Below are 26,514 nucleotides of genomic sequence, written 5' to 3' on the forward strand. Positions count from 1 at the left end.
AAAAAAAATGTTTTGATACATGAATTCTGTAAAGTCACAGGACACAAAATCAATGTAGAGAAATCTGTTGCATTTGTATATACTACAATGAAGCAGCAGAAAGAGAAATCAAGGACTCAATCCCACTTGCACTTGCACCAAAACCTAGAAGATACCTAGGAATAAACCTAACCAAAGAGGTAAAAGATCTATACTCTGAAACTATAAAACACTAATGAAACAAACTAGAGATGACATAAAGAAATGGAAAAACATTCCACACTCATGAATTGGAAGAACAAATATTGGTAAAATGTCTCTATTACCCAAAGTGATCTACAGTTTTAATGCCATCCCTATCACAATACAAACAGCATTTTTCACAGAACTAGAACAAACAATCCTAAAATTTGTATAGAACCACAAAAGACCCTGAGTAGCCAAAGCACTCTTGTGAAGGAAAAACAATGCTGGAGGCATCAAATTCCAGGCCACGTTGCATTATAAAGCTGTAGTGATCAAGACAGTAGGACATGGTACTGGCAACAAAAATAAACTGGCACAAAACAGAGCAAAATTAGAAATCCCAGAAATGAACTCACCACTATACGGTCAATTAATCTTCAACAAAGCAAGAAAGAATATCCAACAGAAAAAAGACAGTCTCTTCAACAAATGGTTTTGGGAAAACTGGACAACACACAAGAGAATGAAACTGTACTGCTTTTTACACCATACTGAAAAATAAATTCAAAATGGATGAAAAACCTAAATTTGAGACAGGTAACCATTAAAATCCTACAAGGGAACACACAGGCAATAACCTCTTTGACACTGACCATAGCAACTTCCTACTAGATATGTCTCCTGAGGTAAGGGGAAAAAAGCAAAAATAAACTATTGGGATTTCATGAAAATAAAACATTCTGTATAGCAAAGGTGACAATCAACCAAACTAAAAGGCAACCTATAGAATGGGAAAAGGTATTTTCAAATGACATATCTGATAAAAAGTTAGTATCCAAAATATATTAAAGAACTTACAAACTCCACACCCAAAAAACAATCCAGTTTAAAAAATGGGCAGAAGACATGAACAGACATGTTTCCAAAGAAGATATACTTGGCTAACTGACACACAAAAAGATGCTCAATATCACTCATCATTCGAGAAATACAAATCAAAACCACACATACCTCACACCTGTCAGAATGGCTAAACAACAGACGTAGGCGAGGATGTGGAGAAGGGGAACCCTTTCCCAGTGGCAGGAATGCAAAATGGTACATCCACTCTGGAAAAGAGTATGGAGGTTTCTCAGAAAGTTAAAAATAGAACTGCCCTGCATAACGAAATAAGTCAGGCAGAGAAGGACAAATATCATATGTTTGCACGTATAGGAGGATTAGGAGGAACTTGATGGAGGAACAAGGGGGAGAAGAAGGGCGNAAAGGATACTAACATACTAATTCAAAGGGATACATACACCCTACCCGGATGTTTGCAGCAGCATTATCAACAATAACCAAATTATGGAAAGAGTCCAAAAGTGGTGGCATATATATGTGTGTGTGTATATATATATTGTATTGTATATATATATATATTGTATTGTATATATGTGTGTATATATATATATACACAAAGAAACACTCAGCGATTCATGATAATGAAATTTTGCCATTTGCAACCATGTGAATGGAGCTAGAGAGTATTATGCCAAGCCAAACAAGTCAGTCAGAGAAAGACAAATACCATATGATTTTACTCGAATGTGGATTTAAGCAAGAAAACAAATGAACATGGGGGGAAAAAAGAGATACAAACCAAGAAATAGACTCTTCACTAGAGAGAACAAAATGATGGTTACTCTGTGGACAAGGGGATGGATTAAAGAGGTGATGGGTATTAAGGAGGCACTTGTGATGAGCACAGGTGTTGTATATAAGTGATAAATCACTAAATTATATACCTGAAATAAACACTGCCCTGTATTTTAACTAGCTGAAATTTAAATAAAACTTGGAAAAAATAAATGTTTTGTAGGATTTACATGAGAAGCCATCTGTTCCTGGACTTTGTTTTGAGAGAGTTTTAAAGTATGGTTTAAATACTGCTTACACTAATCAAAGAAGACGAAAATAAATGGAGACACATACCATGTTTATGGACTGAAAAACTCAATATGGTCCACATATCAGTTGTCTTCTGATTGATCTAAAAATTTAACACAATTCTAATCTAAATCCCAGGAAGATTCTGTGTAGATTTAGACAAGCTTATTCTAAAATCTGTATAAAAGGACAAAGAAACTAGAAGAGCAAAAACAATTTTGAAGAAGGGAAATAATGTTGGAAAAATCATGCATGATCTTAAGACTTTTTCTGAATCAAGAACTAGCAAATATCTTCTGTAAAGGGCCATTTCGTAAATGTTTTAGGTTTTGCAAATCATACAGTCTGTCACAGCTGCTTTAAGTTGCTGTTATAATAAAACAGCAGCCATTGAGAATATGGAAATAAATGGGTGTGGGTGTGTTCCAATAAAACTATTTGCAAAAATGGGTATCACTTTAATTTTTTTCCATGGACTATGATTTGCCATTCCTTTCTCTAAATATATACTAATCAAGAAATTGTGTTATTAGCAAAAAGACAGATACAGAGATTAATAAACCTGTATAAAGAATCCAGAAATAAGCCTATGCAAATATGTCCCATTGATTTCTGACAAAAGTACAAATGCCATTCAGTGGAGAAAGAGTATTCTTCAATAAATGGTATTAGAACAACTTGGCATCTTTTTTTTAAATTTTTTAATGTTTATTAATTTTATTTTACAAATAGTTTATTGTCAAATTAGTTTCCACATAACACCCAGTGCTCTTCCCCATAAGTGCCCTCCTCCATGCCCATCCCCCCTCCCCCTACATCCATCAGTTTTCAGTTTTTGTCAGCATTCAAGATTCTCTCGTGGTTTGCCTCTCTCCCTTTCCCCCACCATTTCCCCCCTTCTTCTCCCCCTTGTTCCTCCGTCAAGTTCCTCCTAATCCTCCTATACGTGCAAACATATGGTATTTGTCCTTCTCTGCCTGACTTATTTCACTCAGCATAACACCCTCAAGGTCCATCCATGTGGCTACACATGGCCAGATTTCATTCTTTCTCATCGCCATGTAGTATTCCATGGTATAGATAAACCACATCTTCTTGATCCATTCGTCCGTTGATGGACACTTAGGCTCTTTCCATGTTTTGGCTATTGTTGAGAGTGCTGCTATGAAGAACAACTTGGCATCTCATACATAAAAGCAATGAGCCCCAAATTAAACCTCACACATTATTCAAAATTAACCTAACTGTATCATACATCAAAATATAAAATATAAAACTATAAAACTTTTCAAAGAAAAAATTTAAGTAAATTTTCATGATCTGGTATTAATCTAAGAATTCTCATAACTGACACTAAAAGTACAATCTAGAAAAAACAAAGTTGACAAGCTGGACTTCATCAACTTTTGCTCTTCAAAGGAAACTGTTAAGAGCATGAAATGACAAGGTATGTGCTAGGGAAAAATACTTGCAAGTCCCATAATAGATGAATGATTTGTGTCCAGAATATATAAAGAACTCTCAAAACTCAATAAAAAAACATTAACAAGAAAATCCAATTAAAATAGGCAAAAGACTCAAATACTGTAAATAAGGAGATATATGAATGACAAGTAAGCACATAAGAAAATATTCAACATCATCAGCCATGAGGGATATGCAAAATTAAAACCATGATAAGCCATCCCTACATACCTATTAAAATATCTATAATAAAGGGGTGCCTGGGTGGCTGAGTCAATTAAGCATTCGACTTCAACTCAGGTCACCATCTCCCGGTTCTTGAGTTTGAGCCCCACATTGGGCTTTGTGCTGACAGCTCAGAGCCTGAAACCTGCTTTGGGTTCTATGTCTCCTCCTCTCTGCCCCTCTCCCCCGCTGACAGTCTCTCTCTCTCAAAACTAAACATTAAAATTTTTAAAAAATCTGTAATAAAAAGACACTTATAATACCAATAACTAGTTAGGATGCATAGCAACTGTAACTCTCATACCTTGCTGGTGAGAATACAAAAATAGTACAGCCATCCTGGGAGAAAATTTAGCAGTTTCCTAAGAAGTTAAACATATATTTACCATATGAGCCAGCAATCATATTCTTGTATATTTAAACTAGAAAAATGAAACCTCATGTCACACAAAAACATGGACATGAATGGCTAATCATTTTATTCATAATTGCCAAAACCTAGGAAAACAAATATCCCTCAAAAAGTGAGTAAAAAAAACTGGTACACCTATAAAGTAACGATACTGCCCACAATAAAAAGTAAATTATTGATACATGTAACATCTTGGATGAGTATCAAGAACATCATCCTGAATGACAGAGCCAGTTCCAAATATTTACCTATGATTACAACTACATGATATTCTTGAAGTCAAGCTATAATTATGAAGGAGCAAAATTAGTGGTTCCTAGGCTTACTAATAAGGGGAGAGTGTGACTGTTAAGTATGAGAGAGTTTTTCTGGCATGCTGAAACTATTTTGTATTCTAACTGTGATAGCAGTAACACATATCTATATACATTTTTTAAATTCATAGAAGCTACATCTTTTTTTTTTAAGATTTTTATTTTTAAGTCATCTCGATATCCAACGTGGGGCTCAAATTCATGACCCTGGGACCAAGAGTCCTATGCTCTGGGGTGGCTGGGTAGTTCAGTCAGTTAAGCTCTGACTCATGATCTTGGCTCAGGTCATGAGCTCATGGTCTGTGAGTGCTCGCCCTATGTTGGGCTTTATGCTGACTGTGTGGAGCCTGATTGGGATTCTCTCCCGGCCCCCTTCTCTCTTTCTGCCCCTCCCCCTCCCAAATAAATAAACTTTAAAAAAACATGTGTCACATGCTTTTCTGACTGAGCCAGTCAGGTGCCCCTAAAATCTACATTTTTATTTTTGTTTGTTTTTGTTTATTTTGAGCAACAAAGAGGCAGACTGTGAGGGGGCAAAGAGAGAGAAAGAGAGACAGAATCTGAAGCAGTACCCAGGCTCTGAGCTGCTGGCACAGAGTCCCAGGCAGGGCTCGAACTCATGAACCATGAGATTCTGACCTGAACTGAATGAAGTTTGATGCTTAATCGACTGAGCCATCCAGGTGCCCCTAAAATTTACATCTTTAAGAATCCATTTTAATGTATAATAATTTATATACAAAACACAACAAAAACTGTAAGGGAGCTATATATGATTTTATAATATAGTATTATCCTAGCTTTGTTTAAAAAGACGCTTAAGTATATAAGCTAATTATCCAGGTGAGAACTCTGGAGATCTGAATGATGTTATTGTTTTTTTCCTTTGTTTTAGATTTTTTCTATAGTAATAGATTACTTTTAACATTAGGAAAATAAAATTTATTTAATAAGAAAATTTTACCATTCATTCAAATCTTGTAATACCCCATTAGAGTGTCACATTTTGTTTCTACTACTTCTTTTGAAAATCGTATATGTAAAATATTTTATTTGTATCTTAATTTGAATTTAATTGCTCTTCAAAATGTCCTGTAAATTCTTAATTATGGGAAAATTGAAAAAAATCTATGATATAATAACCCTATAATTTTCTTTTTAATCCTTTTTCCAATTAAAAAAAAACAACAGGCAAGTACTTGACAGAAGAAATGAACTTGAAAAAGACATCTGTGCTGAATCTTTGATGACCAAGACCTGTAATGAAGAAGGTAAAGGTATCTAAGTTACTCAAAGTATTTAAATCATAACAGAACAATATTATAGCTGGCAAGAGCTTTTAGTAAATGAATAAAACTAAGAAATACCTGGGCATTTCTAGTTGGTGTGTTATAAAACAGTTCTTGGTAAATATAATGTAAAATATGAAGTCAGCTGATTATAACAAAGGCTTAATTATAATGATTATACAAATAAATTTGGGGATCTTCTTAAAATGTTGATTCTCATTGAATAGGCCTTGAGTGGAGCCCATGATTCTGAATTTCTAACAAGCTCCCAGTGATGTGTATACTGCTGGTTTAGAAGTTACTTTGATAAGCCAGGTTCTGAAGGTCACTGAGAAAAATGGCTTCATTCTTACCTAATTTAGTAAGAAAGAAACACACAGTAAGTTAGACTACATGTGGTACCCCAAAGAAGCATGAAGAGGTAACAGAGCAATCCCTTCTAGCCAAGATATTCAGCTGAACAGATGGCCTTCACAGATAAGAATTTCAATGTGTAGAAGAAATTGTATGAGAATTTGTAAAGAAAATACAAATAACACATAGATAACTGTGTGTGAAAAGACAAAAGTTGTTAATATTTGAATGTTCTAACTATGTTCCCTTTTCACTATTCCCTAAAGATCAATTTTAGCTTGGCCTATTTATTTTCTTACCTTTCTCTCTGAAAAATGGGTCATTTCTGTTTAACTAAGTCTTTGAAATGCCAAATTTGGAACAAAAAAGGATACAGAGAAGGACAAGAAAGGCATGCGGAGTTAAGAGACTTTATATGGAGGTTTTTTTGTTTTGTTTTGTTTTTCTCTTCGCATAACTCAGAGAATGAAGTGCATGAGAGCAACTTCAGCATCTGAGGAAAGTGGACAGTAAAGAAAAAGAACTTTTAAAAAGTATTGTATAATGCCAGGCATATAAGCACTTACTTTACTGCTGTTATTTTATAAACTGAGGCCTACCAAGGATATATCACAAGGCCTATGTATGGTCCCACCTCCAACCCAAAATACTATTACTTCAACTCTTTTGTTGTCCTCATCTATAAAACCAAATTTCAATGGAATGATTCTCATGAAGGATAGGCAGCTGAATAAATAATTTAGAGCCATGATTTTGGCATTAGTAGTTTAAAGACACATGACTCTATATAGGAGAGTATTTTCCAACTTTGTTTCCTTTGAATTTGAAGAAAAATGTGGAATTTATATAAGTATTCAACAAGGCCAGCAGCTAGTTGATGGTTACTGGCAAGATGGCAGAATAGGTCTCCAGCCCTCATTCCACCCCCTCCCCACAAACACTGATTTAGCAACTATCCACAAACAAAAGTACCATTGTGGGGGCTTCAGAATCTGGGAAGAAAGTTGCAACAGCACAGTGGAGCCCAAGACAGAGGACTCTTTGAGAAAGTATACCCCTCCCCAGGACCTGACCACAGACTCAGGAACAGCTCTATCACCCTGTTTACATGGCTCTGGCCCTACTCATCTTTTGTCATGCTACCAGCCCTGCCCACTAATGGGCCTGGCAGGAATGTCACATGCCTGTGACCCCAGTAACAGGCCCACTGACTGCAGACCCAATTGCAGACCTAGCAGCAACCCCATATCCAGCTCCAACTGCTTAAGTGTGATCCCAGAGGCAGTCTGGTCCACCCAGGGACCTGGGAGGAAACATGCCAATCTGTGTCCCAAGTAACAGGCCTGCCAACTGTGGACTCAGAAGTAGCCTGTCCACCAAGGTAAGCAGCACAAGCTATGCCTGCTGATGCCCCCAATAATAAATCAACCAACAAGTAACCTAACTGTGGACCTGGAAGCAGCCCCATGACCTGGTCCTGTTTCTGGTGCACTACAATCCAGGAGGCAGGGTTGTCTATCTGGGGACCTTCAGGAGTAGGTCTTTACCTGCCAAAAACACTCTGTAAAGAATGGAAGAGGTTCCTGCTCCTTTGGTTGCACAGACACCAGTGCAAGGCTATAGAGTTACAAAGAATCAGACAAACACAGTACCACCAAAGAAACAAAAAGTTCCAGTAACCAATCCCAAAGAAATGGAAATCCACAAACTGCTTGACAAGGAATTCCAAAAGCAATCATCTTTAGAAAGCTCAATTAAATAATAGACAGATAAATAAATAAATAAATAAATAAATAAATAAATAAATAAATAAAGGCCCAATGAGGGGAATCTGGGTGGCTCAGTCGCTTAAGCGTCCAACTCTTGATTTCACCTCAGGTCATGATCTCACGGTTCATGAAATCAAGCTCTGCATGTGGCTCTGCACTGACACTGTGGAGCCTGCATGGATTCTCTCTCCTCCTCTCTCTCTACCCAAATCCCAGTTGCTCCCTCTCAAAATAAATAAAAACTTAAAAAAAAAAAAAAGCTCAATGAGCTAAATGAGAACACAGATAACTAGAGAAAGTTAGGAAAACAATACATGAACAAAATGAGCAGCTCAAAAAACAAAAAAGGCTCTAAAAAAACCCAGAAATCTGGAGCTGAAGAATATAATGATAAAACTAAAAATTCTAATAGCTTCGACAGGAGAATCAATTAAGCAAAAAAACCAACAACAACAACAAACTCAAAGACAAGTCATTTGAAATTCTAAATTTATAAGAACAAAAAAGTAAAGAGTGAGGGGTATGGAGGTGGCTCAGTGAGTTAAGCGTCTAACTTGGGCTCAGGTCATGATCTCATGGTTCATGAGTTCAAGCCCCACATCTAGGGACTATGTTGTTGGCATGAAGCCCACTTGAGAACCTTTGTGCCCCCTCTACACTCTCTCTCTCTCAAAAATTAACCAAAAAAAAGTGAAAAAGTGAGGAAACCAGACAGGGCTTAATATGATACTCCAAAGAAAAACCAATATATACACTAGAGGTATCCCAGAAGAACAGAAAAGGGGGAACGAAAAACTTAAAACAATGGCTGAAACATCTCAAATCTAGGAAGAAAAACGAACATCCAAATTTGTGAAGCCCAAAAGTTCCCAAAAAGGTTCAACTAAATTGTCTAAAGTAAAAAAACAAAGAATTTTCATAGCAGCAAGAGAAAATGACTTATTACACACAAGGGGCTGTACAGGGCATAGCACCTAAGACTATCAGTGAATTTCTCAGCACAAACTATAAGTCAAATGAGAGTGGGATGAGGGGTGTGTGGGTGGCTCAGTCGGTTAAGTGTCCAACTTCAGCTCAGGTCATGATCTTACAGTTTGTGTTAGGCTCTGTGCTTACAGTTCGGAGCCTAGAACCTACTTCAAGTTCTGTCTCCCTCTCTCTGCCCCTCACCTGCTCACACTGTCTTTCTCTCTCTCTGAAAAATGAATACACATTAAAAAAATTGTTTTTAAGGGTGGGATGATATATTCAAAGCACTGAAAGAAAGAAAAAATACAAACCAAGAATACTTTACCTGGCAAAACTGTATTTTAGGAATAAAGGAGAGAGTCTCCCAAACAAAACCTGAGAGAGTGTAGTACATTAGATGTGCTTACAATAAATACTAAAAGGAGTTCAGGTTGAAACCAACAAAAAAGGTTGATTTCATGAAAGACAACAGGAAAGCACATGAACTGTCACTGTTAAAGGAAAATACTGTAATAGTGGCATGTAAATCACTTTTAACACTAGTATACCAACTTAAGACCAACATAGTAAGAATAACTATAACCACTAAAATGAAACACAACATAGAAAGTGTAATCCAGAATCAACTCTAAGTTTATGTGAGAGAATAAGCATACAGATCCTGTACATAACTAAAATTAAGTTGTTATTAGCTTAAAACAGACTGCCTTAACTAGAAAATTGACTCCAGTGGTAACTACGAAAACCAAAGGTACAATAGATACATCAAACATAAAAAGAAAAGAATCAAAGCATACTGTTGCTCCAGCTGCTGCAAATAATCATCAAATAAAGGCAGTTTGAAGAAGAAACAAAATCACTACAAAACAGAGAGAAAACAGTTAATGAAATGGTAATAATAGTAAGTCTTTTCCTATCACAGTAATTACTTTAAAAGTAAATGGATCAAACTCCTCAATTAAAAGATAGTGTGGGTGAATGGATTAAAAATAAAAGATTCAACTAACTATATGCTGTCTACAAGAGACTCACTCTTAATTTGAAGACACACAAATAGTCTAAAAGTGCAAGGATGGTGAAAGATATTCCATGCAAATGGTAATCAAAAGAGGAGTCATTACAGTAGACAAAAGAGACTTTAACTGAGAAACTATCATGAGACAAAGGACATTACTTAACAATAAAAGGGTCCATTTGTCAGGATGATTTAACAATTATAAATAAACATGCACCCAATATCAACTATATACCTATCAATAAATATTAATATATAAAGCAAACATTTACAGATATGTAGAAATAGATAGCAATAAAATAGTAGTATACTTCAACAACCACCTCTTTATAATGTAAAGATCATCCACACACACAAAAAAATCAGTAACAAAATAGCAGAACTGAATGGAAACACATATAAAACATTCTACTCAAAAACAGAATACCCATTCTTCTCAAGTGTACATGAAACATTCTCCAGGATAGATCACATACTAGTTCACAAAACAGGTCTTAACAAATTTTAAAAAACTGGATTATTTTAAATATCTTTCTAATCACAATGGAATAAAATTAGAAATTAATAATATTTTTGTGTATGGTTTAAGAAAGTGGTCCAGTTTCATTCCTCCCCATGTCACCATTCAATTTTCCCAGCAGCATTTGTTGAAGAGACTATCTTTTTTCCATTGGCTCCTCTTTCCTGCTTTGTTGAAGATAAATTGACTGTATAGGTGGAGGTCCATTCCTGGGTTTTCTATTCTGTTTCATTGTTTCCATCTGTTTTTATACCAGTACCATACTGTCTTGATCACTACAGCTTTGTAATATAGCTTGAAATCCAGAATCACAATGCCTCCAGTTTTTTTTTTCCTTTTCAAGATTGCTTTGGCTATTCAGAGTCTTTGTGGTTCCACACAAATTTTAGGATTGTTTGTTTTAACTGTGAAGAATGTTGGTGATATTTTGATAGGGATTGCATTAAATGTGTAGATTGCATAGAATAGTGTAGACATTTTAACAATGTTTGTTCTTCCAATCCATGATCAAGGACTGTTTTTCCATTTCTTTTTGTCTTCTTCAAGTTCTTTCATAAGTCTTCTATAGTTTTCAGAGTATAGACCTTTCATCTCTTTAGTAAGGTTTATTCCTAGGTATCATTATTTTTTGTACAATCGTTAATGGAATTGATTCCTTGATTTCTCTTTCTGCTGCTTCATTACTGGTGACAGAAATGCAACAGATTTCAGCACACTGATTTTATATCTGTGACTTCAATGAATTTGTGTATTAGCAATTTTTTGGTGGAGTCTTTGATTTCCTACATAGTATCATGTCATCTGCAAACAGTCAAAGTTTGACTTCTTCTTTGCCAATTTATATGCCCTTTTTTCTTTTTGTTGTCTGACTCTGAGGCTAAGACTTCCAGGACTATGTTAAATAGTAATGAGGATGGACATTCTTGTCTTATTCCTGACTATAGGGGAAAGGCTTGGACTTGGCATAATACATTCTAAGTCCCTTCTTCAGTCTTTCCCCATTGAGAATAATATGAGCTTTGGGTCTTTGATATATGGCCTTTATGATGTTGAGGTATGATCCTTCTATCCCTACTTTGTTGACAGTTTTTATTAAAAATGGACTCTGGGGGCACCTGGGTGGCTCAGTCAATTAAGGTTCTGACTTCAGCTCAGATCATGATCTCACGGTTCATGAGCTCAAGTCACATCAGGCTCTATGCTGAGAGCTCAGAGCCTGGAGCCTGCTTCAGATTCTGTGTCTCCCTCTCCCTCTGCCCCTCCCTCACTCACACTCCATCTTTCTCTCTCTCAAAAATAAATAAACATTTAAAAATTAAAGAATAGATGCTATATTTTGTCAAATGCCTTTCCTGCATCTATTGACAGGATCATATGGTTCTTATCCTTTCTTTTATTAATGTGGTGTATCACATTGATTGATTTGCAAATATCCAACCAGCCCTGCAGCCCAGGAATAAATCCCACTTGATCACGGTAATTCTTTTTTTATTTTATTTTAACATTATTTATTTTTGAGAGAGAGAGAAAGAGCATGAGCAGAGGAGAGGCAGAGAGAGAGGGAGACACAGAATCCAAAGCAAGTTCCAGGCTATGAGCTGTCAGCACAGGGTCCGACGTGGGGCTTGAACTCACAAATCGTGAGATCATGACCTAAGCTGAAGTCAGACACTTAACCAACTAAGCCACCCAGGTGCCCAAATCATGGTAATTCTTTTAATGTATTGTTGAATTTGATTTGCTAGTATCTTGTTGAGAATTTCCACCATCCAGGTTCATCAGTGACAGTGGCCTATAATTCTCACTTTTAGTGGAGCCTTAGTCTGGTTTTGGAAACAAAGTAATGCTAGCTTCATAGGAAGAGTTTGGAAGATTTCCTTCTATTTTTTGGAACAGTTTGAGAAGAATCAGTATTAACTCTTCTTTCAATATCTGATAGAATTCCCCTGCCAACCTATCTGGCCCAGAACTCTTGTTTGTTGGAAGATTTTTGATTACTGATTCTTATATCATACAAAAAAAATAAATTCAAAATAGATGAAAGACCTAAATGAGAGACAGGAAACCATCAAAATCCTTGAGGAGAAAAGCAGCAGCAACCTCTGTGACCTCAGCCACAGCAGCTTCTTACTAGACATGTCTCTGGAGACAAGGGAAACAAAAGCAAACATGTACTACTGGGACCTCACCAAGATACAAAGCTTCTGGACAGTGAAGGAAACAGTCAACAAAACTAAAAGGCAACCAATGAGATGGAGAAGATATTTGCAAAGGGCACATCAGATAAAGGGTTAATATCACAAAGTCTATAAAGACCTTATCAAACTCAACACCCAAAAACCAAATAATCCAGTGAAGAAATGGGCAAAAGACATGAACCAAGACACTCTTCCAAAGACGACATCCAGATAGCTAACAAACATATGAAAAGATGCTTAACATCACTCATCATTAGGGAAATACAAGTAAGAAATGCAAAGAGATATCACCTCATACTTCAGAGAATGGCTAAAATTAACAGCAGAAGAAACCACTGGTGTTCGCAAGGATGTGGAGAATGGGGAACCCTCTTGCACCACTGGTGGAAAGGCAAATTGGTGCAGCAACTCTGGAGAACACTATGGAGTTTCCTCAAAAAAACCCAAAAATAGAACTAACCTGCAACTGACTAGTTACACTATTATGTAATTACCCAAAAGATACAAAAATACAGAACTGAAGGGGTACATGCATCCCAATGTTTACAGCAGCACTATCAACAATAGCCAAACAATGGAAAGAGCCCAAATATCCATTGACTTATGGATGGATAAAGGTGTGTTTTGTGTATAGCAGCTTGTACATTTGATGCAATCTTTATAAAAATCCCAATGGCATTTTAAAAAATGTTTTTATTTTACATTTGAGAGAGACAGAGAACATATGGGAGAGGGACAGAGAGAGAGGGAGACACAGAATCTGAAGCAAGCTCCAGGCTCTGAGCTGCCAGCACAGAGCCTGATGCAGGGCTCAAACCCACAAACCATGATTTCACAACCCGAGCAGAATAGGATGTTTAACTGACTGAGCCACCCAGGTGCCCCCTCCAATGGAATTTTAACAGAAATAGAAGACAATCCTAAAATGTGTTTGGAACTATAGATGACCCTGAATAGCTGAAACTATTTTGATCAAGAAAAATAAAGCTGGAGTGTTATATGGAAACCAAGTTGACAATAAACTATTTGTAAAAAATTTAGAAAAAAGAAAAAAGAAAAAAAAAAGCTGGAGGTATCATATTGCCCAATTCAAGCATATTACAAAGTTAGAATAATCTAAACAGTATGTTGTGGGCATAAAAACAAACACAAACTAATGAAACAAAATAGTCAGAACTAAGTCCATGCATATAAGGATCAACTGATCTTCAACAAGGGTGCCATAAATACACATAGGGAAAAGACAGATTCCTCCATAAATACTGGGGGGAGAATTAGAAATTTACATGTAAATATATGAAACTGGACCCTTATCTCACTCTATATTTGAACAATCAACTGATAATGGATTAAAGACCTAAATTCAAAACCTGAAAGAATAAAGAAGAAAATCTAGGGGAAAAGCTACCACACATTGGAGTAGGCATTGATTTATTGAATAGGACACCAAAAACACAGGCAACAAAAGCAAAAATAGACAAATGAGATTAAGTCAAACTAAGAAGCTTCTTCACAACAAAAGAAGTCCCCAACAAAATAAAAAAGAAACCTACAGAATGGGAGAAAATATTTATAGGCCAAATGTTAAATAGGGGGTTAATACACAAAATTTATAAATAATTACAACTCTTGGTATACAGTAGAATATTATTCACCTTAAAAAAGGAAATCCTGCCATTTGCCAAAACATAGATGGGCCTGAAGGATATGCTAAGTAAAGTAAGCCAGACATAGACAAATCCTGGGGATCCTGGGTGGCTCAGTCCATTTCCTTCAGCTTTAGCTCAGGTCATGATTTCTTGGTTCATGAGTTCAAACCCCATGCTGGACTGTGCACCAACAATACAGAGCCTGCTTGGGATCTCTCTCTCTCCCTCCCTTTCCCTCCACCCTTCCCCACACTTGCACTTCCTCTCTCAAAATAAATTTGAAAAACTTAAAAAAAAAAAAGCAAGACATGATCTCACTTATATGTGAAGTCCAAAATAGTCAAATACATAGAAACAGAGAGTAGAATGGTGGTTGCCAGAGGCTAGGGAAAGGAGGAAATGGGTACTGTTGGTTAAAGAGTACAAATTTTCACATATGAAAAACAAGTTCTGGAGATCTACTGTATAATACAGGACCTATGATGAATAACACCTTATTTTAAAATTTTCTGAGAGAGTAGGTCTTATGGTAAGTGCTCTTACCACAATGGAAAAAAAGAAAAAGAGGAAACTTTTGGAAGTTATGGATAAGTTTATGGCATATTATAGTAATGATGGTTTCACAGGTGTATACATCTACAGCTTTTTGTATCACTGTGGTTAACACAGTTTCCTTCATGGTATTTAAGAAATATAATTGAAGGGGCACCTGGGTGGCTCAGTCTGTTAAGCCCCTGACTTTGGCACAGGTCATGATCTCATGGTTCGTGGGTTGGAGCCTGGTGTCAGGCTCTGTGCTAACAGCTTGGAGCTTGGAGGCTACTTTGGATTCTGTGTCTCCCTCTTTCTCTGTCCCTCCCCTGCTTGCACTCTGTCTTTCAAAAATAAATAAAACAATTTTAAAAGGAAATGTAATTGAAGAACTTGAATTATTCTGGAACAACCAATATTTGGTTGGGAGGATTCTGTCATTTTGACAGTGACAGTTATTGTACTTAGCTAGCAGATCATAGCTAAAAAAGAGTAGTGGAAGATAGATTGAAATCTAGGTTACAGGCCAGTGGATGGGCTTTGTGTAAGACTAAAGAGTTTACATTTATTTCAGTAAGTATTTATATGGCTTTTATTTTTTTTATTTTTTTCAATGTTTTATTTATTTTTGAGAGAGAGAGCGTGAGCAGGGGAGGGTCAGAGAGAGAGAGGGAGTTACAGAATCAGAAGACAGGCTCCAGGCTCTAAGCTAGCTGTCAGCACAGGGCCCGATGCGGGGCTCGAAACCATGAACCATGAGATCATGACCTGAGCCGAAGTCCGATGCTCAACTGACTGAGCCACCCGGGTGCCCAAGTATTTATATGGCTTTTAACTTGTCAAGCGTGAGAGGGACATAATCAAAAGCATAGTATAAAAATATTTATCTGAGAGCTTCATCCCAACTTGGCTGAAGTGAGAAATGACAGGAGGAAAAACGAGAGAGCAAGCTTATTATGATAATTTGGTAGTAAACCTGTGTGAAAATACTGATAGTAAGAACAAAAGAAGTTAATTTTGGAAAGACTATGATAAAAGATTTAATATGATTTGTTAACATTCTTTTATCTGGCATTCAGCAAGTATTTATTGAGTGCCTACTGTTTACCAGAAACTATGTTATGCACTGGAAAGAGAGGTAAACGACATAATCCCTGCCTATAATATGTTCATAGGCAAAACTACAGAATGCCTTGAGGCATTCTCCAAACTGACATTAAAGTGACCTTAAACCATTTATACTTTGTATTATCTGTCCATACCATCTCTATCCAATCTTATTTACTACTACAGCACATTTTAATTGCATATTCATCAACTAAAACAGTATATATTAACATCTTCTATTCAATGCTTCTAAAATTACTCACCTTGAAAATGATTAGTCATTTTCTATTGACAAATTCTAATTATCTTTTTCCAGATCTCTTCCACATAACTTCTGGTAGCATTCTGTATTACTGAGTATTCCTCCTTGAAATACTTTTATCTTTACTCTCCTTGTTCTCTAGCCCACTGAATCCTCTTTTGCCCTATTTAATACATGGTCATTTCTTTTTTTTTTTTCTATTTTCTATTTTTTTTTTTTGGAAAGAGTACACGTGCGAGTGGGGGAGAAGCATTATTGTAAATAATGCTGCAATAAACAGGGGTACATCTACCTTTATAAGTTAGTGGTATTTTATTCTTTGGGTATACCCAGTAGTGGAATTACTGGGTCATATGGTAGTTCTGTTTTTTAAATTTTTTAAAGTTTTTTTTTTTAAAGTTTATTTATTTTGAGACAGAGAGAAGGTGATCGGGGTAGGAGAAGAGAGAGAATCCCAAGGAGCTCTGCAGGACCAGCACAGAGCCCGACTTGGGGTTTGAACTCACAAAACTGTGAGATCATGACCTGAGCTGACGTCAACAGTAGGACACTTAACTGACTGAGCCACCCAGATTCCCCTTTATTTTTAATTTTTTGAGGAAACTCCATACTGTTTTCCACAATGGCTGTACTAGTTTGCATTTCTACCAACCGTGCACGAGGATTCCTTTTTATCCACATCCTTGCCAACACTTGTTCTTATATTTTTTATTTTAGTCATTCTGACAGGTGAGAGCTTATTGTGGTTTTGATTTGGATTTCTCTGATGATGAGTGATGTTGATCATCTTTTCATGTGTCTGTTGGCCACGTGGATGCCTTTTTTGGGTAAATATCTGTTCACGTCTTCTGCCCATTTTTTAAATTGGATTTTTTTTTTTTGGTGTTGAGTTTTATCAGTTCTTTATATATTTTGGATACTAACCCTTTTTCAGATATGCCATTTGCAAATACCTTATCCCATTCAGTAGGTTGTCTTTTATAGTTTTGTTATTTCCTTTGCTGTGCAAAAGCTTTTTATTTTGATGCTATCCAAACAGTTTATTTTTTATTTTGTTTCCCATGTCTCAGGACACACGTCTAGGAAAATTTTGCTATCGCCACTGTCTCGCAGTTCTCTTCTAGGATATTTATGATTTCATGTCTCACATTTAGGTTCTTCATCATTTTGGGTTTATTTTTGTGTATGGTATAAGATAGTGGTCCAATTCCATTGTTTTCAGATTGCTGTCCAGTCTTCCCAACACCATTTGTTGAAAAGTCTTTTTCCCATTGCATATCCTGCCCCCTTTGTTGAAGATTAATTGACCATATAATTGTGGGTTTATTGCTGGGTTTTTCATTCTATTCCACTGATCTATGTGCCTGTTTTTGTGCCAGTACCATACTGTCTTGATCACTATAGCATTGTAGTATGATGGTAGGTCTAGAATTGTGATGCCTCTAGTTTTGCCTTTCTTTTTTAAGATTGCTTTGGCTATTTAGGGTCCTTTGTAGATCCATACAAATTTTAGGATTCTGTGTTCTAGTGAAAAATGCTGCTGGTATTTTGATATTGTATTAAATCTGTAGATTGTTTTGGGTATTTAAACAATACTTGTTTTTTAGACAAGGAGAGAATCTTAAAAGCACCAAGAAAAAAACAATTTGTTAAATGCTTGTGAAATTCCATAAGAAAATCAAGATTTTTGAGTGGAAACTTGGCAGGCCAGAAGGGAATAAGCATAATATATTCAAAATACTGACAGAAAAAAACTGCTAACNGAGTTTATTACCCCTAGACCTGACTTACAAGAAATGTTAAAGGGACTTCCTTAAGCTTAAACATAGGTACACAATTAACAACAGGAAAACATACGAAAGTATAAATCTCAGTGGTCAAGGTGAATACATAGCAAAAATCAGAAATAAACTTACATTGTAAAGGTGGTTGGTTAATTACTTATAAATCTAGTATGAAGGTTAAATGACAAAAGTAGTAAGAATAACTAACTACAATAATTTGTAAGTTAATATTGAAAACTAAAAGATTTAAACTGTGACATCAAAACAAAATGTGGAAGAAGGAGAAGTCAGGTTTAGAATGCATCTGAACTTAAGCTATCAACTTACGATAGACCGTTTTTATTTTTATGTAAGCCTCACAGTAACCATAAAGCAAAAACCTATAGATACACAAAAGATAAGAGATATATAAGCCTATCACTACAGAAAATTATCAAATCAAAAGAAAAAAGGAAGAAAAATGAAAAGGAACAAAGAAATTTTAAAAACAACCAGAAAACAATTAACAAAATGCCAATAAGTACATATCCACCAATAAATTTCTTTATATGAAAATGAGCTAAATTCTCCAATAAAAAGTGAGGCAGCTTGGTGGCTCAGTCAGTTGAGCATCTGACTCTTGATTTTGGCTCTGGTCGTGATCTCACAGTTTTGTGGGTTTGACCCTATGTTGGGCTCTGCACTGACAGGGAGGAGCCTACTTGAGATTCTCCCTTTCTCTCTTCCCTCTCCCACTCGTGCTCTCACTGAAAATAAAATTAAAAAAAAAAGACACAGAGTGGCTGAACGAATAATAATACAAGATCCATCTATATGCTGCTTACAAGAGACTCACTTCAGATATAAGGACATGCAAACTTAAAGTAAATGGTGGAAAAAATAAAAATGAAATATTTATTTCATGCAAATAAAAAGCAAAAGAAATCTGGGGTAGGTATACTAACAGCAGACAAAATACACTTTAAGACAAAGACCAAAATAAGAGACACACAAGGTCATAAAATAATGATAAAAGGACACCCCAGAGGATGTAACGTTTGTAAATATTTGTTCGCCCAATGAAGAAGCACCTAAATACATAAAGCAAACACTGATCAACATCAAGGGAGAAACAGACACCAATTTAAAAATAGTAGGGGACTTAAATTTGCCATTTTCATCAATTAGATCATTGAAACAGAAAATCTATCAAAGGGGTGCCTGGGTGGCTCAGCTGGTTAAAAATCTAACTCCTGATTTTGGCTCAAGTCATGATCTCATGGTTCATGGAATCAACTCCTGTGTTGGACCCGCACTGACGGTGCAGAGCTTGCTTGGGAGTCTCTCTTCTCCCCTCTCTCTGCCCCTCCTCCATTCATGTACTCATGCTCTTTCTCAAAATAAATAAACATTAAAAAAAAGAAAATATTAAAAACATTATACTTAAATGACATGTTAGACTAGGTGGGCTTAACACACACAGAACATTGTACCTAAGCAACAAAATACACAGTCTTCTTAAGCTCACATGGAACATGCTCTACAAAGAATCCTGTGTTATGCCACAAAATCGTAAAAAACTTAAGAAAACTGAATCATATCAGGCATCTTTTCTCACCACAATGGTAAGAAACTAAAAATCAATACAAGAAGGAAAGTGGAAAATTTATAAATCTGTGAAGATTGAGAAACATTGTACTGAACAACCCATGTGTCAAAGAAGAAACCAAAAGCAAAAGCAAATTCTTTGACAAGTTTGAAAATGGAAATACAGGGGCGCCTGGATGGCTCAGTCAGTTGAGCGTCCGACTTCAGCTCAAGTCATGATCTCACAGTTCGTGGGTTCGAGCCCTGCATTGGGCTCTGTACCGACAGCTAAGCTCAAAGCCTGGAGCCTGTTTCCGATTCTGTATCTCCCTCTCTCTCTGACCCTCCCCTGCTCACGCTGTCTGTCTGTCTGCCTGTCTCTCTCTCTCAGAAATAAATAAAAAATGGGGCACCTGGGTGGCTTAGTCGGTTAAGCATCCGACTTTCGCTTAGGGCATGTTCTCGCGGTTCGTGGGTTCAGGCCCCGCATCGGGCTCTGTGCTGACTGCCAACTCAGAGCCTGGAGCCTGCTTCGGATTCTGTGTCTCCCTCTCTCTCTGACCGTCCCCTGCTCACGCTGTCTCTCTCTCCTAGAAATAAATGAAAATATTAAAAAAAAAAGAAAGAAATAAAAAACATTAAAAAATTTTATGAAAATGGAAATGCATCATATCAAAATTTATGGGATGCATCAAAAGCAGCTCTAAGAGGGAAGTTAATAATGACAAATGCCTTCATTAAGAAACAAGATGTCAAATAAACAACCTAACTTTACACTTCAAGGAACTAGAAAAAGAAGAACAAATTAAACGCAAAGTTAGCAGAAAGAAATAGCAACAATAAGAGCAGAAATAAATGAAATGTGACTAAAAAAAGAAATAAATAAAATCAGAAATGAAAGAGATGTTACAACTGGTATCCCAGAAACTTTGATAAAGGATATCAAACTACTATGAACAATTAGAACTCAACAAACCGGAAAATCTGAAGAAATGGATAAAACTCTAGGAACATACAGCCTACCAACCTGAATCATGAAGATACAGAAAAGTAGACTGAATCTCTAATAAAAAATCTCCCCTGGGGCACCTGGTTGGATCAGTCAGTTAAATGTCTGACTCTGGCTCAGGTCATGAGCTTACAGTTGAAGAGTTCGAGCCCCACGGCGGGCTCTGTGCTGACAGCTCAGAGCCTGGAGCCTGCTTCGGTTTCGGTGTCAAATTCATTTTATAAGGCCAACATTACCCCGAAAACAAAATAGGCAATGACACCATACAAAAGAAAACTACAGGCTAGTATTTCTGATGAATAGATGCAGAAAACCGCAACAAAATATGAGCAACCTAATTCAACAATAACACTAAAAGGATGATATACCATGATCAAGTGCTATTCCTAGATGCAAGGAACGGTTTGACATTTATAAATCAATGTGATACATCCCATTAACAAAATGAAGGCTAAAAATCATATGATTATCTCAATATACACAGAAAAATCATCTAATGAAATTCAACATCCACTTCAGATTTTAAAAATCTCAAAAAGTGGTTATTGAGGGACCATATCTCAACATAATGAAGGCCGTATATGACAAGCCCACAGCTAACATTATACTCAATGGTGAAAGCTGAAAATTTTTTCTCTGAGATCAGGAACAAGACAAGAATGCCCACTCTTAGCATTTTATTCAATACAGTATTGGAAGTCATAGTCAGAGCACTTAGTCAAGAAAAAAGAATTAACAGGTATCCTAATTGGAAAGGAGGAACTAAGTCTATTTGGAGATGACCGGTCATAGAAAACCCAGACTTCATCAAAAAGCTGTTAAAATAAACAAATTCAGTAAAGTTTCAGGATAAAAAATCAATACACAAAAATCTCTTTTGTGTCTATATACTAATATTGAACTGTCAGAAAAAGACATGAAACAATCTGGTTTACAACTTCAAGAAGTATAAAATCTAGGAATAAATTTAATCAAGTAAGTGAAAGACATGCACACTGAAAACCATAAGATATTAATGAAAGATTGAACATGTCACAGATAAATTCAAAGATAAACCATGACCAGATTGGAAGAATACTGTTAAAATGTCCATACTATCTAAAGAAATCTACTGATTTAATGCAATCCCTTTCAAAATACTAAGGGCTTTTTTCACCAAAAAAGAATAAACAATCCTAAAATTTGTATGGAAGTACAAAAGATTCCAAATGGCCAAAGCAATTTTGAGACAGAAGAATCAAGCTGGAGGTATCACACTTTCTGATCTAAACTATATTACAAAGCCATAGTAATCATACAGTATGATACTGGCATAAAAAATAGACACATAGATCAATGGAAAAGAACAGAGAGCCCAGAATTCAGCCCAAGCATATATGGTCAACTAATTTACAACATAAGAGACAAGGATGTACAATAGGGAAGAGACAATCTCTTCAATAAATGGTGCTGGAAAAACTTCTAGCTACATACAAAAGCATGAAACTGGACCACTATCCTACATGCACAAAATAGCCTAAAATGGATTAAAGACTTGAATATGAAACCTGAAATTGTACAACTCCTTAAGAAAATATAGGTGGTAAGAGCCTTGACTTCAATCTCGGGGACAATTTTTTGGATCTCACACTAAAAGGAAAGGCAACAAAAGAAAAATAAACACGTGGGACTAACATCCAACTAAAAAGTTGCACAGCAAAGGACCATCAACAAAATGAAAGACAACCTACTGAATGGGAGAAAATATTTGCAAATCATGTATCTGATGAGGGGTTAATATCCAAAATATATAAAGAACTCAACAACTCAACAGCAAAAAATCTAATTAAAAATGGGCACAGGGTCTGGGGTGCCTGGATGCTACAGTTAGTTAAGTACCTGTTTCTAACTTTTGGCTCAAGTGGTGATCTTAGGGTCATAAGATCAAGCCCCGCATCATTCTCCATGCTGAGTGTGAAGCCTACTTGAGACTCTCTCTCCCCCTCTCTCACTGCCCCTCCCCAACTCATGCACATGCTTTCTCTCTCTCTCTCTCTTAAAAAAAAAAAAAAGGCAAAGGGTCTAAGTAGATATTTTTCTAAAGACAGCATACAGATATCCAACAGGTACATGAAAAGGTGCTCAACATCAGTAATCAAAGAAATACAAATCAAAACCTCAATGAGTTATCTCCTGCTATTAGCAAAAAGACAAGAAATAACAAGACTTGGCAAGGATGTGGAGAAAAGGGAACCCTTGCACACTTGGTAGGAATTTATACTACAGAAAACAATAAGGAAATTATTTTAAAAAAATAGAACTACTATTTGATTGGGGAATTCAACTTCTATGTATTTGTCCGAAGCAAACAAAAATACTAACTCAAAATGGTATCTACATTCCCATGTTCATTAGTATTATTCACAATAGCCAAGTCATGGAAACAACCTTACAGTGTCCTTCAGTGGTTGACTATGATATAAATACACAATGGAATCCTTTTCAGCCATAAAAGTCAAGGAAAGCCTGTTGTTTCTGACAACATAGATGGATCTTGAGGGCATTATAGTGAAATAAGTCAGACAGAGAAAGACAGATATCATATGATCTCACTCATATGTGGAATGTTAAAAAACAAATACCACAAATAACCCAACTCCTAAATACAGAAGAGTTTGGTGTTTACCAAAGATGGGGGTGGTGGGAGAAACAGGTGAATGTTATCAAAGGGTAGAAACTTTCATTTATAAAATAAGTAAGTCATGAGGATATAATGTACAGCATGATGACTATAGTCAATAATACTATCAAGGGCACATGAGTGATTTTAGTTGATTGAGCATCCCACTCTTGGTTTCAGATTGGGTCATGATCCCGGTGTCTTGGGATCAAGCCCCACATCAGGCTCTGTGCTGGGCGTGGAGCCTGCTTGGGATTCTTTCTCTCTCCATTTGTCCCTCTCCCCTACTCCTTTATCCCTTAAAAATAAAATTTTAGGGGCGTCTTGGTGGCCTAGTCGGGTAAGCGTCTGACTTTCGCTTAGGTCATGATCTCTCAGTTTGTGGGTTCGAGCCCCGCATTGGGCTCTGTGCTGACTGACAGCTCAGAGCCTGGAGCCTGTTTCAGAGTCTGTGTCTTCCTCTCTCTCTGACCCTCCCCTGCTCACGCTCTTTCTCTCTCCTAGAAATAAATAAAAATATTAAAAAATAAAATAAAATAAAATTTTTAAAAATAATAAAAACACTGTATTTTATTTCTGAAGAGTGATGAGAGAATAAATGTTAAAATTTTTTATCACAAGAAAAAATTCTAACTGGTTATAGATATTAACTAGACATACTGTGGTGATGATTTCACAATAAATCAAATCATATTGTATACCTAAAACTAACATAGTATTATATGTCAATTATATCATCTTTTTAAATGTAATATCAAAATTTTTAAAATAAATATTCAAATTTTTATTAAACATACATAGAATTACCCTGTCAAACTCTCTTAAAGGTTTACAATTGCTTCTTTTTTTCAATCACAAATCATAAGCAGTTAACAGATCAGTAAAACTTAGTTTGATGATCAGTTATTAGTCTTCATCCCATACTTTTAGTACCACTGGTCAAAGAGTAACTCTCCATTAAATTTAGGAAGAAAGCTCATATAATAAATCTGAGATGAAATAACACAAACACTGGATGTGTTCAAGTCAGAAAGACCTCAAGTGTTATGCAACTTTTGAACTTTAGAATTTTTCTAAACAAAAATATCCCAAAGTAGCAAGTAATTTTGAGTTAATGACAGATAAGTAATATGTATTTTTATAGAAATATAATCATCAGGGAACCTGAGTACCTCAGTGGGTTAAGCACATGATTCTTGATTTTAGCTCGGGTAGCACCAAGTTGGGCTCTATGCTGACAGCACTGGCCTGCTTCGGATTCCCTCTCCCTCCCTCTTTCTCTGCCCCTCCCACACTTATGTTCTCTCTCTCTCTTTCTCTCTCTCTCTCTCTCTCTCAAAAATGAATAAACATTTTTAAAAAAAGGAAATACAATCATCATCAAGGCATTTCTTGGTGCCAAGACAAGGAGAAATAAGATGCTGCTGATAAGTTTTTAAAAACACAATGTACTCAGGAAGGTAATCTAAATAAACAGGGGAAATAAGTAATAATATGTTAACATAAGTATAGTGCCAAATGAGTGGTATATGCACACATGCACTAAGTGCTAATACAGAAGCATAAGTGGTGCTTATAAATACCCACGAGTTATACACAATTGTTTCAAGGATGAGAAAATATAAATTAATGTCTAATACTATGAATAATGGGAAATTAGACTGTAGCACTATATCTTTTTTTTCCAGTCTAATGGCATATAAATTTAAGTAACGATGTCTCTTTTTAAAAGCAACATATTGATATACTAAGCCAGGACCCAGCAGGTATATCGCTGCTATGAGAGCAAAGAACCTATAAGCAAATACAGTATTCTTTCCCATTGTGTAAAAAAAAAAAGAGGGGGCTTATAATTCAACTCAGTTTTCTAGGTAATCACCACTAATCACCTAGAATTGACACTTAGATGAAACTTATTTGCCAAGCCAAGTTTTAAGTTATAATTTTAAGAACAGAAAGAACTATGTAGAAATAGTCTACTCATTTGATTTCAGTGCAGATATTAGCCCTAAAGGTATGTATGAAAATCACTGGTACTTTCATACTATTTTGAGGTTTGGCTATTGAGGTCTCTAGAGTTTTCAGTATTTCAATTTGTTTAAATTGGGATTATCTTAAGGATTTCTCTTTCTACTAAGGGTATATTAAAAAGTTCTGTAGGCAACTAACGGAATGGGAGGAGATATTCGCCAACGATCTATCAGATAAAGGGTTAGTATCCAAAATCTAAAAAAAGAACCTAGCAAACTCAACACTCAAAGAAACAAATAATCCAAACAAATAATCCAGTGAAGAAATGAGAAAAAGACATGAAGAGACATTTCTCCAAAGACATTCAGATGGCCAAAGACACATGAAAAAATCCTCAACATCACTCTTAATCAGGGATGACAAACCAAAACCACAGTGAGATATCACCTCACACCTGTCAGAATGGCCAACATTAACAACTCAGGCAACAATAGATATTAGCAAGGATGTGGGGAAAGAGGGTGGGAATGCGAACTGGTGCAGCCACTATGGAAAACATAATGGAGGCTCCTCAAAAAATTCAAAATAGAACTACCCTATGACCCAGCAATTGCACTACTAGGCATTTATCCAAGGGATACAGGCATGCTGTCTCAAAGGAGCAAATGTGCCCCAATGTTTATAGCAGCACTGTCAGCAATAGCCAAAGTATGGAAAGAGCCCAAATGTCCATCAATGGGTGAATGGATCAAAAAGATGTGATATGTATATATAAAAATATATGTGTGTATACACACACACTCACACACAGTGGAGTATTACTCGGCAATAAATGAAATCTTGCCATTTGCAATTATGTGGGTGGAACTAGAGGGTATTATGCTAAGCAAAATTAGTCAGAGAAAGAAAAATATCATCTGACTTCACTCATATAAACACTTTAAGACACATAACAGATGAACATAAGGGAAGCAAAAATAATATAAAAACAGAGGGGGACAAAACATAAGAGACTCTTAAATACGGAGAACAAAACAGAGGGTTACTGGATGGGTTGTGGAACGGGGGAGGGGCTAAATGGATAAGAGGCATTAAGGAATCTACTCCTGAAATCATTGTTATCGTATATGCTAACTAACTTGGATATGAACTTTAAAAAATAAATTAAAAAATTAAATTTATGCTTTCAAAAATTTTTTAACATCTTATTTATTTCTGAGAGAGAGAGACAGCGTGAGAAGGGGAGGGTCAGAGAGAGAGGGAGACACAGAATCTGAAACAGGCTCCAGGCTCTGAGCTGGCAGTCAGCACAGAGCCTGACAGGGGGCTCAAACCCACCAACCGTGGTGAGAT

At 36.1% G+C, this 26,514-nt stretch overlaps 1 protein-coding gene across 3 annotated transcripts in view; it reads left to right on the top strand.

Moving 5' to 3' along the window:
- The window catches only part of WDPCP (WD repeat containing planar cell polarity effector), a 390,456-nt gene that overhangs the window by 352,996 nt on the left and 10,946 nt on the right, over positions 1–26,514 (top strand). For 2 of the 3 annotated variants that reach the window (XM_077766434.1, XM_077766436.1), the window contains one exon: positions 5,701–5,786. In XM_077766434.1, coding sequence (XP_077622560.1) covers positions 5,701–5,786 — 86 coding nt within the window. The remainder of the gene's footprint in view (positions 1–5,700; positions 5,787–26,514) is intronic. The other variant, XM_077766437.1, reaches the window with a different exon arrangement.

The sequence above is a fragment of the Crocuta crocuta genome, unplaced genomic scaffold, assembly GCF_008692635.1.
Source record: "Crocuta crocuta isolate KB4526 unplaced genomic scaffold, BGI_CrCroc_1.0 scaffold113, whole genome shotgun sequence".
NCBI lineage: Eukaryota > Metazoa > Chordata > Mammalia > Carnivora > Hyaenidae > Crocuta > Crocuta crocuta.